Source organism: Eubalaena glacialis, chromosome 12, assembly GCF_028564815.1.
Source record: "Eubalaena glacialis isolate mEubGla1 chromosome 12, mEubGla1.1.hap2.+ XY, whole genome shotgun sequence".
Classification (NCBI taxonomy): domain Eukaryota; kingdom Metazoa; phylum Chordata; class Mammalia; order Artiodactyla; family Balaenidae; genus Eubalaena; species Eubalaena glacialis.
The window spans coordinates 44,404,685-44,423,053 of record NC_083727.1 but is presented as its reverse complement, the minus strand read 5'-3'; the positions used below and the strand labels follow the sequence as shown (position 1 = coordinate 44,423,053).

At 34.2% G+C, this 18,369-nt stretch overlaps 1 protein-coding gene across 1 annotated transcript in view; it reads left to right on the top strand.

The window, feature by feature from the left end:
* The window catches only part of RFX6 (regulatory factor X6), a 55,286-nt gene that overhangs the window by 14,316 nt on the left and 22,601 nt on the right, over positions 1 to 18,369 (top strand). Inside the window, exons 5-6 of the mRNA XM_061207457.1 lie at positions 3,062 to 3,139; positions 4,241 to 4,268. Coding sequence (XP_061063440.1) covers positions 3,062 to 3,139; positions 4,241 to 4,268 — 106 coding nt within the window. The remainder of the gene's footprint in view (positions 1 to 3,061; positions 3,140 to 4,240; positions 4,269 to 18,369) is intronic.

The following is an 18,369-nucleotide window of genomic DNA, read 5'->3' as shown; positions in this document are numbered from 1 at the left end:
AAGGAGGAAGCAAAATAATACAGTTGTTTTATAAAAATAAGGAACAAATGAATTGTGTAATGAAAATATCCTTTCCTTAAAACTCCTAAGTAAGAAAAGAATTACAAATCCATGTTACTCAGCATTTATTGGGTCCTAAAGGATGTTGCCATTTTTACAAAAAGTGTTCATCAAGTGATTTTTTAAAAATGGATGTAAAATTTGCCTCAGGGCTGCTCAATGCGGTCACTGTTCTGTGACTGCCAGGCGGTCTGGCTCAGGAAACCATGGACTAGGGTGGAATTCAGAAGCATATATGTTCCTGACTCAATTATCCATGTCAGTTTTTAATCATTGTATTGACAGCTCTCACAGTGGTCAGGATTATTGTGCCATCTAATATTTGTTGAACTCATGGTTATCCTTTTGATTTGTCTTGTGATTTTTGTCTACCACCCGTGAAGGCAATGTAGTTTCTTCTCAATCTGCATGGCCAACCACTTTACCATGGTATAATATTATTTACATGTTGAGACAAGGATTATAGATGAGAAACAAGAAGATCAAAGTTATAGTAAAAGAAGATTTACCAACTTTTAAAGCAATGCTTAACATGTATTGCTTTAGCAAGTGGCTAGAATGAAGTTATTTAAACTGTAGCATCTATAGAACAAACAGCAAGCTTTGCAAAAGACCATGAAATTGCAATATATTTCCATTGTAATAGATTCTCTTGTTTCTCAAGCATCTCTGGCTTTATTTCTTCTAATACAAAGACATTTTCTTTGGTATCTTAGTTCTAAAATATAATAAATAAAAATAGTTATACTTATTTCAGACTCATGTTCACTCACTAATCCTAATATGCTTGGCTGAATATCATCTAAATCTGTTCATTTGTTATGGGTTTAGGTATTTACCTTATCAATTTCTATTAATATAGCTGCTTTTTGTAATGTCCTTTGCTTAAGTTTCATATTTCCTTCATTTCTCCCTTTGTTCCAATATACTGTAGAGGTTCTTTTCCCTTATCTACGGGAGGAGTATTTTCTTACTGTAAAAATCGAGTTTCTTCTGTTTGGGTTAACAGACTGCTATTGTCCTTCTACCAAAACTGAGGATTGGAAAACTTGTTCCCAGTCTGCCACACTCATAAAATACCTTCACTACCGTGATCACCCTCCATTACTGTTTCTCAAACATAACAGCCCTTTCTGAAACATTTCTTATTATAATATGTGTAATTTTTTCATATTTAAAAACTCTTTCTTCTCCATCTCAAATGGCCCAGGGTCATTAGAGGCAACTTCTCTGCCCTTAGAACCTAACGGGAGAGAAGCCATCTCTGGGACTCATGCTTATAGAGGGTTCTGTTCCTCCCCTCCTCCAGCTGATCTCCTTCCCAGGAGACCAGGAGTCCATAGCCTGGGTGATTGTGTCCCCCGAGACTGCATCCCCCTTCAAGCTCACATTTCAGGTCCATGGGGCCCAAGAATTCCAAACAGTCTCAGGCCTGCCTCCTGGGCCTAAGTGGGCCTCTTCCCTCATCCATCCTCAGGAGACATAGACCAGATGGGTGCCTCCCCCAGCGGACAGCTGTCTGGGGTGTGTGTGAGAGTGCATCTTGGACATGGAGGCTGGAGTGTTCTCAAGAGGCTCCTCACAGTGAACAAAGGAGCAGAGGCTGGGCAGATAAGGGAGCTAGGGGTGGCTCTTCTCCCACCACCATGTTTCCTCGTGGAACTCCAGGAGTCTAGGCATTCTAAGCTCAGAATTACCTACTAGATCATTATGGAGGTACATTGTCAAGATAGGAGGACAGGGACATTTTATTTCACAATGTGTTTGCTTGATTTATATATTTTAAGTAATTAGGCGTAAGGTATGTGGGCCTCCATTTGTACTCTCATCCTGAGCCTTGAAAACGTTTAGGGGTAGAGTTGCTGTGACAAGTCCCTTCTTTATTACTGAGGTCAGCAGAGGGGCCTTGAAGCGTAGATCCTTCATTGTCCTGTTCACTTTAAACTCAGATGGTGATGCTAAGAAATGAAGTTTTAAATATGGTTACACTGAAGTCTACTGGAAACCCCCTTATTCTTTTATTTCATTCCTCCCCTGATCTTAGATGAATGCAGATTGAAATGGTAAATAACCAGATAGGTAATGGTGCTGCGTGGTGGGCAGAGAGGGGAAAGAAGAGTAAAGGCAGAAATTAGCAGGCTTCGGTCACCCTCACTAAATACCCAGTCTTTGACTAGCGGTTGTGTCACATGTGTAGCATTTGTACTTGGGTGTGGAGTAAGTCTGGGGTGTGCAGTTTAGGAGAATGAGGTACAACGTGAGAGATGCTACATTTGCCTGTGGCTCAGGATCCATAGATACATTTATAACAAATTATTCATAACACTGTTGCAGTCCATGTTTCATATTTCCATTGATTCATCACAGAGATGTTTTTTTCCCCATTGTTGCACAGAAGTTTGAAGTGAAAATGACAGTGACTTGGGCTTCTCATTCCTCATGAGGAAAATAACTTTCAAAGGGTCGGATGCTTCGTACATATTCCTATGCATGACATCAACGTCTTTCCCACACATAATGTCATACTCTTTTCTCCATTCAATAGATGTACTACAAAGAAAACCCACCATTTTCTTCTTCAGTTGACCACATTCAAATTGAACCAAGCAGTCTGCAGATAGATACGCTTGATATACTTAGAGCCAATGTCTACATTTACAAATTTAAGTGCCTGCAGTTAAATGCCTGCAATTATAATTTTTGGGTTTTTTTTGGTTTTTGAAACCTAATTTTTTAGAGGTTTGAGGGGGATTAGCAGTAGACAATTCTCCTGTCTTTTTCAAGCTTAGAGCCAGAAATATGACCATAAGTAGAATTAGTTACCATTAAAGAAGGATTAAACACATTAAGATGTTACTTAATCAGGAAAAAATCAGGAAAGGAAGATGCAGACCAATAGGTTGCAGTTCTTACTTGCGGTTTACTTCAATTCTACTTTAGTCTCTTTTTTCCCCTTCAGAAAACTACATTAACGCAGAGCTGGTTCCTGTTCTTGCTCTAGGTATCATTATTATGGGATTGGCATAAAAGAGAGCAGTGCATATTACCACTCCGTTTATTCTGGAAAAGGCCTGACAAGGTAGAGTTCCACTATCTTCAAGATAAGTTCTGTATGTCTTTAAATATGTATAATATTTATTGAATAAAATGACTTACTAATTTTGCTTATTGAGATATTTTCCTTTAAGCATCAAACCTTAATTTTAACTTTGTATGGACATTTACAATGACTGGGCAATTAATATACTTTGCAATCATTAATAAGAAATTAATGGTGAACCAGGGATCCCAGAGAGATGTAAAAGAGAAATCAGGGAAGCAGAATTGCTTTTAAATTAGTATTTACTTATAAGGCTGAGTCTGTTTTCAAGGTAGATTCAGCAAAATAAAGGCAGAAAATGTAATTTTTTTTTCTAAGAGATAACCTGTTTTAAGGATCTATGTGCTTGGCCAGTATCTTACAAAGATGAAAAGTTTATTATAATCGTCTCGAATCACATATACTTTGATATACCAGCTTACCTTAGTAAGATAAAGCTACTGACCTAAGCTACTGAGTCTCTGTGAAAGAAAAAGCACAAATGAATATAAAGAACATATTGCTCTAATCTGTCATCAACTATCAGGAGGAGGTTATTGACAAGTAAGGTGACATCTAATGAAACCAGTGATAATATGCAAATATTATTTTTTAAATACTGGAGCTCCAAATGATTAAATCTGCATCTGAGATTGCTTTATGGCACGATTTCCCAAGAACTGCTCTCAAAAGAATGAATTAGTTTTAAAAGTAAAGTATCTTGTGGAAAATAAAATAATTTTAGTCACCCAAGTCATACTAAGATGAACTCAGATATTACAAAGAACATAACGTCAGCTTACTAACCACTACTCACTGTGAAGTGAAACACACAAATATTTAATATCAAGTGTGCTTTGATTGCCTCAGATCTTACCTGACTTCCCTAAATATCCTTTATTTAACTTTCCCGTAATAGACTTATTTTGTTAGTAAGTTGAGGAAGATGCTTGGGTCCCTTTGAAAATCAAACAAATTTCTCCAGATTTATTTCACTGATCGTGATATAAAGTTACTACTTTTGTAGGTCCTCTGCATTTCCTTGATAGATATAACTGTATATGTATTTTTTAACTAATGAAAAATGTTCTGATGTTTAAGGTTTTCTGGAAGCAAGCTGAAGAATGAGGTAAGAATTAGTTTCATTTCTATTTTACATCTGTTATGTATTACGAGTTTAACAATAGGAGTTATTCATCCTTATTGGCAAATATAGAAATAAATGTTATTTATTGAGTCCCGTGAATGGCTGAGGACTTTAGACAGAGCTAAGTTAGATTTGGGGCAACTAATGATTCTTTACATGGACCTACTGAACCACCTGCAATTAACCTAGGAGGGGTAATTTTTCAATTACCCTTACCTAATATCAGATACTGAAAAGATTATTTTAAAAAAAGACCACTATTGATCCAAGAAATTTTTATTTAAATATAAACAAAAAGCCTACAGCTGAGGATATGGAAAGAATTAATATTTGGAATATACCTATCTAGACAAAACGTTTGATAGTTATCAAGAAACCTAAATGTTATGCTTGATGGTTTCACTGTGTGTGTGTGTGTGTGTGTGTGTGTGTTTGTGTATTAGTCAGTTTGCTGATCTCTTCTGCACTGGGGGTGGGGATGGGGGTGGCAGAGGTGGGAGCTAAGGAGAAAGGGTCCACCACATGCACAGCACACACTTTCTCCCTAGACTCCCCTCCTCCTTCTCACTCCCAACCAAAGAACAGATCAGCAAACTGACTTTATCTAAATGAGTTAAACTACCATTAGGGACTGCATGGCTAATTAGGCACATGATAAGGCCTTCATTATCCTCAAGTTAACTAATCATTAAAGGAGGTGCCACAGAGCTGAGGGCACACGACAATGTGTTGTGTGGTAAATTTGGACCTGAGGTAAATTGTAACTCCATTAGTTTGGTGAAATGATGCAGGCATATGAAGAAATAATATAAAGCCCCCAACCCTCTGAAATGACCAATTTCTTTCCACCAGTGCTTTTAATACAGTTAATGGCTAATTACATAATAAAATCCTCCAGATTGCTCTTTTTATCAATGAAATAATAGCTCTTTATTAGATAAACAGTTGTGAAAGTGCAAAAATATTGACTTAGAAATACACTTCAGTTGACTGAAGTTTATGTCAATAGGGAATTTAAGTCATTTTCTCTCAGGTGTTCTTTCTACCACTTTGAAGAGGCTGGTGGTACCAGCGGTCCATTAGCTGGTACAGCATGCAGATGGCAAGCCTCACTTTATCGAATAAAAGAAAAATCTCCCGCAAGTCTACTGCTTCCTCCTTAGAAGAGCACAATCAAAACTCAGGTGTAGGTTTTGTTAATCAAGTAAAACTAAAATATTTTGGTTAGGCTATACAACCTATTTTTCTAAAGCTACCGGAAGCAATGATAGAGTATCATTATTGTGATGATTATATAAATGAGCACAGTTAAGGGCTTTCTAAAGGCTCAAAAATACTCTAAATACTTTTTTTAAATTATGATAAAATATTTGTTTAACAAAGTTGAAATTTTAAAAAACTATTTTGTATTTAGAGTGACCAGCCATCACAGTTTGCTCAGGGTGTGAGACTTTCAGTGCAAACCTTCATATACTTCAGGTCATTTGAACATTAAGAACGGTGAGGTAGGGAAAATAGGTGATGATATTGCCAATTTACAGCTAGGGAAACTGAGGCTGAGATGTATTTGTTTTCTTAAAAATTCACAATAAAGTTCTATTTTTTTAACCCATGGTTGAAATGTTAATCAGTAGATATGTGGTGATACAGGTATGAGGGGGCAAAATAATGAAGTCAGAATGGATAGATTTGATCCTTTACAGTGTAGCAGAAAAACCTATCTTGAGCACATAATCATAACTAATTATAAAGGGTGTCTTGAGAGTTAAACTGGTTTAAGTGGTTAAGGACATTTTCTACAGGAAGTGACATTTAAAGAAAGAACTGAGAATAAGAAGGAGTTTGGAGGAGGAGTAGGGGCAGAGGGAAGAAGAGTGGTCCAGACAGATGGAACAGCATAGATTAGGGTTTCTCAGCCTTGGTACCACTGACATTTTAGGCCAGATAATTCTGTGTAGTGGGAGATGTGCTGTGCATTGTAGGATATTCAGCAACATCACACTGTCTCTGGTTTCTGTCCACTAGAATCCAATAGCCTTCCCTCCCCCTCGTTGTGAAAACCAAAAATGTCTCTGACATTGCCAAATATCAAACACTGGCATACGGGAAGGCAAACAAGAGGAGCATCATGTTATAGATGTATGGCTAGTCTGGATAAGAAAATATCTGAATGAGGATAATAGCCCTAGGGATGGAGAGAAGTGACTGATTTTAGCTAGGAAACTAAAAAGCTCTGGAAGAGAAGCAGGTAGAAAGAACAGAAAGATAAGGGGTTCAATTTGGAACTTGCCATATTTGATGTGCTTGTAAAACATCCAGCGTAGACTTGAAGTGAGCAGTTGGATATATGTGGCTGGACAAGAGGATTTAAGTATTTAGTTTGATGGTGATTGAAGTCAGGGTAATGAATAAAAATGTCTAGGAAAAAATAAATAAGAAGAGAAGACATTACGAGAAAAGAGTTGTGAAAAGTGGGAAAGAAAAATAGGGTCAGCAAGATAACTGAAGAGAATCCAGAGAGGTAAGAGGAAGGAGAATACAGTGGCACAGAAGCCAAGAGGAAAGAGTGCTTCCAACAGGAGAGAATGGTTGCTACTATCAAATGGTGCTAAAAGGTCATCAAGATAAGAACTGGAAAAGATCTATTAAATTAGTTAAGTGGAGATAATTAATGACTGCAGCAAGAGAATTTTCAGGGGATAGCCGGGGTTTGGTTTGTGAAACGAATGGGCAGTGGCATTGAACATAGAAAATTTAGTCAAGTCAAGGGTGATAGTTGGAGGAGGGCTTGACATTTAGTTTTTTAGTTTTTGTTTTTATAAATTTATTTATTTTTGGCTGCATTGGGTCTTTGTTGCTGTGCGCGGGCTTTCTCTAATTGCGGCGAGCGGGGGCTACTCTTCGTTGCGGTGCGCGGGCTTCTCATTGCAGTGACTTCTCTTGTTGCGGCGCGCGGGCTTCAGTAGTTGCAGCATGCAGGCTCAGTAGCTGTGGCTCGTGGGCTCTAGAGCGCAGGCTCAGTAGTTGTGGCGCACGGGCTTAGTTGCCCCGCAGCATGTGGGATCTTCCCATACCCGGGCTCAAACCCGTGTCCCCTGCATTGGCAGGCGGATTCTTAACCACTGCACCACCAGGGAAGCCTGACATTTAGTTTTGAAGGAAGATTAGACTATGGTTCTAATGTTGGTAAAACAGATTCAGTAAAGAGTAGAGACCAAAGATATGAAAAAGAGGGGAAAGTTGAGAGTACAGGGTCACTGAAGGCGTGGGCAGGGAAGAGCTTCCGGGTGGACAAAGTGACCCTGGAGAGAAGGAACACTTACTCCATTAAAACTGGAAAAAGAAATGGGTTAGTTCAGATGCAAGTGGATTTGTGGATTTTGTGGCAGGAAATTGAGATAGTTTGGTGGTTTGGGATTTCTCTCTGAGGTATCAGCAGTCAGTTAGGTCATTTTCTGTGAGTGAAATCTTGGTAGGGAGTAGTAGGAGTTTGAAGAACTTAAAAAAAGTCCCAGCTCTTCTCAGTCAGGATTCCCAGAGAGAATGTAGCCCTAATGCCCCAAGGCATCCATTGTATGTAGGGAATGGGCTCTTTTATGCATCTGGAATGGTACTAGCTAAGTGCCATCCTTGGGAGAACTGAGAAAATGGTCACTCAAATCCTTTTCTACAGGACTTATTTTTCTCACAGATTCCCTATTGAGAGAGGTGGGAACAGTCTCTGTGGAAGACAAGAAAGGTAGAACATTATAAAATGTAAATTGCAGGCACCAGCAGAAATGCAAAATATTTGGGAGTAATCATAATAAGAGAAGCATACTACCTATTTGAAAAAAAAATACAGCTATAAAAGAAAATTTTAAATGGAAGGACATACCACATGTCTGGATAGGAATGCTAGATACTATGAATATGTCAATTCTTCCTTAAATTGGTTTAGACATTTAATACTCTATTAAAATTTTGAGTGGGCAGTTTTTTTTGGAAATGATTAACTTGATCTAGAAGGATATGTAGGAAGTAATAGTTGAGAGAAGTATAAACAAGAATAGTCAAAAGGGACTTGTCTGGCAGATATCAAAATATTATGACACTATTATACTGACTCAAATGTAGGTAGAACAAATCTACAGCAGAAATTAGTTACCTGAAAAAAGGCCATAGTGTATGTAATAATTTAGTGTGTGATCAAGGAGACATTACAACCAATGAAGGAAGACATATTTTTCAGTGAATTGTCATAAGTCCTTTATGAAGGAAGATAGAGTACCAAATAAATAAATAAAATTCTTCAGGGCATAATGTTAGAAAAAAATTTTTTGGAAAAAAATTTCTATACCTCATACCTTTATGAAGTTCATATAAATTATTAAATACAAAAATAATAATTAGAAGGAAACATGTATCTACCTCATTTCGGGGTGGGGGGCAGGGAATGACTTTCTACCATGAAAACAATTTAAGAAATTTCAAAGGAAAAAAATCAAAACGGAAATTGAAAACTCCTTTAAATCAAAGCATCATATACAAAATCTGCAGTCAGAAGAAAGACAGTAGGAAGATATTATTCCATTGTCACAGGCAAATATGACAGTGGGATAATATCTTTACTATATGAAGAAATCCTATCAATTTAAAAAAATATGAAGACCTCAATAAATAGTAAAAAAAAAAAAGATATGAATAGATAATACGCATAAGGAAGAAAAGGCCAATAAATGCATGAAAAATGAACTACCAAATAAATTAAAATTAACATTTTAAATAATAAAATTATCAAATATTAAGAAATTATTATGAAGCTGGTGAAAGTATGGTGAGATAAGTTCTTTCGTACCCTGCTGGTGAAGACAGAACAAACTTTCTGGAAAATAATTGCAAGATCTGTGTTCAAGTCTTTAAAGTGTCCATCCTCTTTCTCCCACTAATTTCACTTTTGTATGAGTCTCACATGAAGAAATAATAGAAAATGCAGACAAAATATTATGGACAAAATTGTTATTGACTACAGTGAAAAACTGTATTCAATCTAAATGACTAATAATAAAAATGATTACATAAAAACTGATAGCTAGTGGGAAGCAGCCACATAGCACAGGGAGATCAGCTCGGTGCTTTGTGACCACCTAGAGGGGTGGGATGGGGAGGGTGGGAGGGAGGGAGATGCAAGAGGGAAGAGATATGGGGACATATGTATATGTATAACTGATTCACTTTGTTATAAAGCAGAAACTAACACACCATTGTAAAGCAATTATACTCCAATAAAGATGTTAAAAAAAAAAAAACACCAAAAGCTGGTATATCCATACAATGAAATATTATTCAGCAATAAAAAGAAATAAAGTCTTTTTACAAAAAACAAAAGATTACATAATTTATAAGACTTTTATGGGACTGAATATTATATCATTTATTAAAGGGCTCTTTTAATGACATGGAGAAATGTTAATTAGGAAGAAAAACAGGATGCAAAAACAAATATATGTTTATATGGCTTCAATATGTAAAATGTGTAAAATAAAACTGGATATATATATATCATATATAAATGATAGAAGATTAATATCTGTAAATACTATGCTATGCAGTATGGTAGCCACTAGCCACACGTGGCTGTTAATGACGTAAAATAAAATATTCAGTTTCTCTGCACATTATTTACATTTCAAGTGCTGGCTAGTGAATACTGTATTTGAACAGTGCAGATAATAGAACATTTTAAAAAATAGAACATTTTCATCATTACAGAAATTTCTATCAGATGGCACCGTTTTAGAATATGTGTTCAACTTAGTAATAAAAAGATAACCCAATAGAAATGTAGCAAAGTATATAAACAGGCAATTCACACAAGATGAAAAAGAATGATTGATAAATAGTGTTGGTGCTCGTGGTGCCCATTCTGACTGACCAGGTTCTATAACATATATTCAATAAATATTTTGAATACTATCCCTGCCAATAAACATATCTAATTTTTAATCAGGGAAATGCAAATTAGAACCTAAAAGTAATTACTTTACCATTATTGGAATAACAGCAATTAAAAAGTATCAAAATATGTGTTTTGAATATTGTTAAGATTGTGGAGCAGAGGGACGCTCATAAATGGTAGGAGGGGCAATATCTCGGAAAGTTGAAAGTTCACGCACGTTATGACTGCATGCCTAGAGAAAACTTTACACCGTGCACAGGGAGGCATGTATGAGGATGTTCATTGCAGTACTGTTTACAATTTCAGAATACCAAAAAATGAAAGTCTATTATGATATAGTGGGAAAATAAATTTTTATATATTTAATACAGGAAAATACTATACTGCTTTGGAAATGAGTGAACTGTAGCTATAAGAATCAGATTAGGTTCATCTCAAATACCTAAAGTTGTATGAAAAAAGCTCATTGAATGTAGAAAGATACCTACTGCGTGGTACCAGTTTTAAAGCAATAGTATATGTTATTTAAGAATATTTACATAAGAGGTAAATTTTTAAAGGTTTGAATAATAATGATATAAACCAAATCCTGAACATTAATTATTCCTTATGGGGAGGGAAGGAAATGAGATTAGGGAGGGCTACAGAGGCTGCTTTAATATTTCAAATGTCTAATATATTAATTGGGATGGTAAGTACATGAGTATTTATTACTTTTTACCTATACCTTTTTATAAGTTTTAAATAGTTCATAATATAAAAGCAAACAAAATCAACAGCAACGAAAGCAAAACAAAACATGTAGAGGAAATTAAGAGTAATTATCAGTCAGTGGTATGAATTTTGATTGTTTTAAATTTTTTATTCATAAATGTAGTGGTTCAGATTTCAAAAATGTCTTAGAGAAAGTCTCAGAATACTTTAATTCCCAGGAATAAAAAAAAACCAAATGAAACCTGGTTTTAATACTTCGTCCTGGTCAAAGGAAGCCTTTCTTTTCCTGTGAATCTTTTAGTGTGGGTCAATTTTGTTTTAAGTAGCTCTACTAATGAAGTTGCCATTATTTCCTAGGGAGTAAGTCCCTTGATTTCATACATTTCAACCAGGAAGTTTCCCTGATAGCTTGAGTTTCCTTCTCCTTAACATCAACCATTCATGGCCAGTTTAACAACTTTGTACCAAGATAAACAGCAAATCCTCCCTCCTTGGTATATGCTTTTCAAATATTTGTAGACTGTTATCATGCTCTCTTTTAGTCATCACTTAGCCAAACTGTGCAGCTTAAATCCTTTAATCTTTCCTCATAAATCAGACCCTCTTGTCTTCTAATCATATTGTTTCTTTTCTGTAGGTTCCTTCTTGTTTTCTTTTGGAAATAAGATTCTTAATAGTTCAACCAAGAGTAGTGAAGTCATCAATTGAGAGAGAAAAAAAAAAACCCAGACCTCCATAGCTGGTCTAAGATCTGGCACCTCTTTTAGTGTAATTAAAATAGAAATTCTACTAGTGGAATTAAAATGATCATATTCTAATTTTTCCCAGCTTATCAATCTCTCCTTTCTTTTTGTGTTACATTTTCTAGACAGAATATTATTATTTGATTTATACCATGTACGCATTTGTTAACATATCCAAACAAATTTAATTTTTGAATTTTTTCTTTACGCACTCTTGCCCCCTGTTGATGTTCCACACGTGTTGCTAGCTTCTATTACACAAAACTATAATTTATCAACATGAGAGTTTTAAATAAGAATTAAAGACATATACTCTGTTCCTTAAGTGTGTTTCCATAGCACTCTAACATTTTTATTGGGTAATGCATTATTTGTAACACATGCATACACACACACACAGAGTTTTAAAAATAAGCATAAGATGAAAACTCACGACCTACCTCATAGCTGAAAAGAGATAAGTCCTCTGTGTGCCCTCACCCCATCACTTCCCCCTTCCTACCAGAAATTACTGCGCTCCAGAATTTGGTGTTAATTACTCCTTTGTCTTTCCTTAAAGTTTTTCACTTATGAATGTATACCATGAATATTAAACACTGTTGTGATGATTACACAACAATATGAATGTACTTAGTATCACTGAACTATATATTTAAAAATGATTAAAATAGTAAATATTATGTATCATTTATTATTGCCCAGTTTGTTATCACCAATATATTATTTATTATTTTCCCTACATAAAAATGGATTCATTTTTCCCTATGACTTTCTGGTTTCGTTCAACATTAGGTTTTGTAATTCATCAATGTTAATATATGTAGTTCTAGTACCTTTTTTGTACTGCTAATATTCCATGGTATGAAAATATCACAGCACATTTATTCATTCCAGTTTGGGAGAATTTTTTCCTTTTTGCCTGAAAAACATTATTACTCTGAATGTTGTCCAGGTGCACATGTGCAGGAGTGGAATTTCGGGTCTTAGGATATATGTACTCATGTTTAACTTTATTAGTTAAGATCAAGGTGTTTTCCAAAATGGTTGTATCAGTTTATGTCTGTCCAGCTGTGTGTGAGCATTCCTTTTGCTCCACATTCTCAGGAACACTTGGCATTGAATGACATTTGAGTTTTTGCCAGTCCAATAGGTGTAAAATGGTATCTGTGGTTTTCACTTGAAAATTGTTTTTGATAACTACATCAAAATTATGAGCTTGAATATCTTTTGGGATTTTTATCGGTCAATTCTATTCTATGAAACGTTTGTTCAGATCACATAATTTTTCTATTTAAAACTTTGGTTCAAAGACTTTATATATTCTGGATACTAATATCCTGTAGGTTATGTGCTGTGAATTACTTCTCTCTGTTAGTGGCATGGCTCAACATTCTATAGTATCTTTTGATGAAGATCATTTTAAACTTTATGATTAACATTTTTGTATCTTTTTAAAAAATGTGTATAATCTAGATCATAAAAATATTTTTCTATTTATTCTTCTAACACTTAAGTCTTTATTTCACCTGTAATTGATTTTTTGATTATTTTTATTGTGGCAAAATATAATTAACATAAAATTTACTATCTTAATCATTTTAAGTACACATATAGTTCAGTGGTATTAAGTACATTCATATTGTTGGGCAACCATCACCACTACCTATCTCCAGAACTTTTACTCTTGCAAAACTGAAATGCTATACATATTAAAAAATAACTCCCCATCTCCCCTTCCCCCTGGCCCTTGGAAACTAACATTCTATTTTTTGTCTCTATGATTATGACTACTCTAGGTACATCATATATGTGTAATCATACAGTATTTGTATTTCACTTAGCATAATGTCCTCAAGGTTCATCCATGTTGTAGCATATTTCAGAATTTCCTTCTTTTTTAAGGCTGAATGATATTCCATTGTATGTATATAGAACATTTTGATTATCCATTCATCTCTCAGTGGATATTTGGATTGCTTCCATGGTTTAGCTGTTGTGAATAATGCTGCTATGAACATGGGTGTACAAATATTTCTTTGAGACCCTGCTTTCAATTCTTTGGGAGATACACCCAGAAGAGGAATTACTGCTCATATAGTAATTATATTTTTTATTTTTTGAGGAACCATCATACTGTTTTACACAGCACTATACCATTTTACATTCCCACCAACAGTGTACAAGGGTTCCAGTTTCTCTACCTACTGGCTAATACTTGTTATGTTCTGGTTTTTGGTTGTTTTTTGTTCTTTTTTTTAATACTAGCCATCCTAATGGGGATGAAGTGGTATCTCATTTTGATTTTGATTTGATTTTCCCTAATGATTGGTAGTGTTGAACATCTTTCATGTGCTTATTGACTATTGGTATATCTTCTTTGGACAAATGTCTATTCAAGTCCTTTGTTCATTTTTGAATCAGGTTGGTTGTTTTTTTGTTAAGTTTTACAAGTTCTCTGTATATTCTGAATATTAATCCCTTTTGAGATATGCAGTTTGTGAATATTTTTTCTCATTTCATAAATTGCCTTTTTACTCTGTTGATAGTCTCCTTTGATGCACAAACATTTGTAATTTTTATGAAGTCCAATTTGTCTAATTTTGTTTTTGTTGCCTTTGCCTTTGGTATCATATCCAAGAAATCTTTGCCAAGTCCATATATCTATTTTGAGTTAATTTTTGTATGTGGTATTAGGTAAAGGTCTGTCTTTATTCTTTTATACATGGATGTCAAGTTTTACCATCACCATTTGTTGAAAAGACTGCGCTTTCCCCATTGAATATTCTTGGCGTCCTTGTCAAAATCTTTTGAGCATTTTTTGCAAGGGTTTAGTTCTGAGCTCTCTATCCTAGTCTATTGATCTACGTGCCTGTCTTTGTGTCAACACCACAGTTTTGATTGCTGTAGCTTTGTATCAGTAGTAGTTTTGAAATCAGGAAGTGTGAATCCTCCAACTTTGTCCTTTTTCAAGATTGTTTTTACTCCTTGGTGTATCTTGAGATTCCATATGAATTTTAGGATGGATTTTTCTATTTGTGTGAAAAACTTCATTTGGATTTTGCATTGAATCTATAGATTGCTTTGGGTAGTATTGGCATCTTAACAATAAGTTTTTCAATTTGTGAACACAGGATGTCTTTTATTTATGTTTTCTTTAATTTCTTTGAGCAATGTTTTGAAGTTTTCATTGTACAAGTCTTTCACCTCCTTGGTTAAGTTAATTTTTATCTATTTTTGATGCTATTGTAAATGGAATTGTTTTCTTAATTTCTTTTTAAGATTGTTCATTATTATAGAAATGCAACTGATTTTTGTGTGTTGACTTTGTATCCTGCTACTTTGCTGAATTCATTTATCAGTTCTCACAGTTGTTTTTTTTTTTTTGTGGAATCTTAAAATTTCCTACATATAAGATCATATCATCTACAAACAGAGATCATTTTACTTCTTCCTTTCCAATTGGATGTTTTTTTTTCTTACCTAATTTTTCTGGCTACAACTTCTAATTGAATAGAATTGGTGAAAATGAGCAGCCGTGCCTTATCCTTGTCTTAAAGGAAATGCTTTCAAGCTTTCACCGTTCAGTAGGATGTTTGCTGTGGGTTTATGACTTTTAATATGTTGAGGTAGTTTCCTTCTATTCTTAGTTTGTTGAGTGTTTTTATTATGAAAGGGTGTCAAACTTTGTCAAATGCATCAATTGAGATAATCATGTGTTTAGTTTTTCTTCATTCTGTTGATGTGGTGTATTACATTGATTGATTTTTGTGTTCCGAACCATCCCTACATTACAGGAGTAAATCTTACTTGGTCATGTTGTATAATCCTTTTAATATCTTGCTGAATTCAGTTTGCTAGTATTTTGCTGAGGATTTTTGTGTCAATGTTCGTAAGATATTTTGGTCTGTAGTTTCCTTTTCTTGAAGTATCTTTGTCTGACTTTGGTATCACGGTAATGCTGCCCTCATAGAATGAATTAAGAAGTGTTCCCTCCTCTTCAATTCTTTGGAAAACTGTAAGAAATATTGGTGTTATTTCTTCTTTATATGTTTGGTACAATTCACCAGTGAGGCCATCAGGTCCAGATCCATTCTTTTTTCAGGAGATTTTTGATTACTGATTCAATTTCCTTACTAGTTGTAGACTGATTCAGATATTCTGTTTCTTTGTGATTCAGTCTTGGTAGGATTTGTGTATCTGTGAATTTATCCACTTCATCTAAGTTATCCAATTTGTTGATGTACAATTCTTCATAGTACTCTTTTAAAATCCTTTTATTTCAGTAGACTCGGTTATCTTTTATTTTTTGTCTTAGTCATTTGAGTCTTCTCTCTTCTTTTTTAAAGTCAGTCTGCCTATGGGTTTGTCAATTTCAATCTTTTTGAAGAACAAACTTTTGGTTTCATTGATTTTCTTTATTGTTTTTCTATTCTCTATTTCATCTATCTCTGCTCAAATTTTATTATTTCCTTCTCTCTACCCATTTGGGTTACTGTGTTCTTTTTCTAATTACTTAAGTTGTAAATGTAGGTTGTTGATTTGACATCTTTCTTACTTTTTCCCTTAGTACTACTTTTGCTGCATCCTGTAAGTTTTCTTGTGTCATGTTTCCATTTTCATTCATCTCTAAATATTTTTTAATTGCCTTTATGATTTTTCCTTTGATCTATTGGTTGTTTAAGAGTATGTTTAATTTTGTCAAATTTGTTAATTTTTCCAGTTTTCCTTCTGTCATCCCACTGTGATCAGAGAAGATAATTTGTATGATCTCTATCTTTTAAAATTTATTGAAATTTAATTTATGGCCAATATACATGGTCTCTCCTGGAAGATGTTATATGTTCACCTGTGAAAAATGTGTATTCTGTTGTTCAGTAGAGTGTTCTGCTTATGTATGTAGATCTAGATGGTTTATTGTGCTGCTCAAGTCCCCTATTTCCTTACTTATCTTCAGTCTTGTTGTTCTGTGCATAACTGAGGGTGGGGTATCAACATCTCCAACTGTTATTGTAGAACTATTTCTCCCTTTAATACTGTCATTTTTTTCCTTCATATATTTTGATGGTCTGTTATAGGTGTGTAAATATTTATAATTATTATATCTTCTTGATTTATTGAACCTTTTGTTAGTATATAATGTCCTTCTTTATCTTCTATAATATTTTGTGACTTAAAGTCTATTTTATATGATATTAGAGTAGCCCCCCACCACCCCGTTTTCTTTTGGTTGGTTTCATTTGCATGGAAATGTCTCTCTTTCAGTTATTGATATCACAAAATTAGATCTTTATAAATTGTGTCCAAAAATATACAATAATAGTTTTTTAAAATAATGCATTAGTCTTTAAATTCTGTAGAAAACAAAATGTGGAGTTACAAACCAAAGTTACAATAATATTAGCTTTTATACTAATAATTGTTTTTAAAAAAGTCTCTTAAATTATGTAGAAAACAGAAAGTAGACTTACAACTGTTGTTACAATAATACTAGCTTTTATAATTGCCCATGTATTTTCCTTTACTGAGATCTTTAATTTTTTGTACGACTTCAAGCTACTGTCTAGTGTCCTTTCATTTTAACCCATAGGACTCCCTTCAGCATTTCCTGTAGAACAAGTCTAGTAGTAACAAACTCACTCAGCTTTTGTTTATCTGCAAATGTCTTAATTCCTCCTTCACTTCTGAAAAACAGTTTTGTCAAGTATAGGATTTTTGGTTGACAGTTTATTTCTCGCAGTTGGAATATGTCATTCTGGAATTCAAAGTTTCTGCTGAGAAATCTGCTGATAATCTTATTGAGTATTCCTTGTAGGTGATGAGTTACTTCTCTTTTGCTTCTTTCAAGATTCTCTCTTTGTCTTTGTCTTCTGAAAATTTGATTATAATGTGTCTTGCTGTACATCTTTTTGAGTTCATCCTATCTGGACCTTGTTAAGCTTCTTGGATGTTTATATTCATGTTTTTCATCAAACTTGGGATGTTTTGAGCCATTATTTTTTCAAATAATCTCTCTGCTCTCCCTCCTTTTCCTCTGGGATTCCCACAATGTGTATGTTGGTCTGCTTGATAATCTCCCATGGGTCCCTTAGATTCGGTTTACTTTTCTTACATTTTTTCTTTCTGTTTCTCAGATTCAATAATTTCCATTATCCTTTTTTCAAGTTCTCTGATTCTTTCTTCTGCCTACTCAAATATACCTTTGAATCCCTCTGATAAGTTTTTAATTTAAGTTATTGTACTTTTCAGCTCTAGAATTTCTTTTTGGTTTCTTTTTAGATTTTCTATCCCTTTATTGATATTTCAACTTTATTTTAATATTTGTTGTTATTTTATACAGTATCTTTTTATTGCATGTTCTTAATATTTGTTTCTTGATTTTAGAAATTCAATTGACTTTTTCATTGATTTTGTATTCAGCAACGTTGCTGAAAATCTCTCTTGTTAACTGTAACAATTTTTGTGCAGTTTGCTTTAGTTTTCAATGTAATCAACCAACTCAGTTGCAAATAATGCTAGTTTTGTTTCTTCCTTTTCAATATTTAATTTTTCATCACTTTCTCTGGTCTTACTGCTCAGGCTATAACTAGTACAATGTTGAATAAAAGATAGGAGAGTAGGCAACTTTATCTTATTCATGTTTTTTAAGAGAATGTTTATAGTATTTTACCATCGAGGATGATATTTGCTG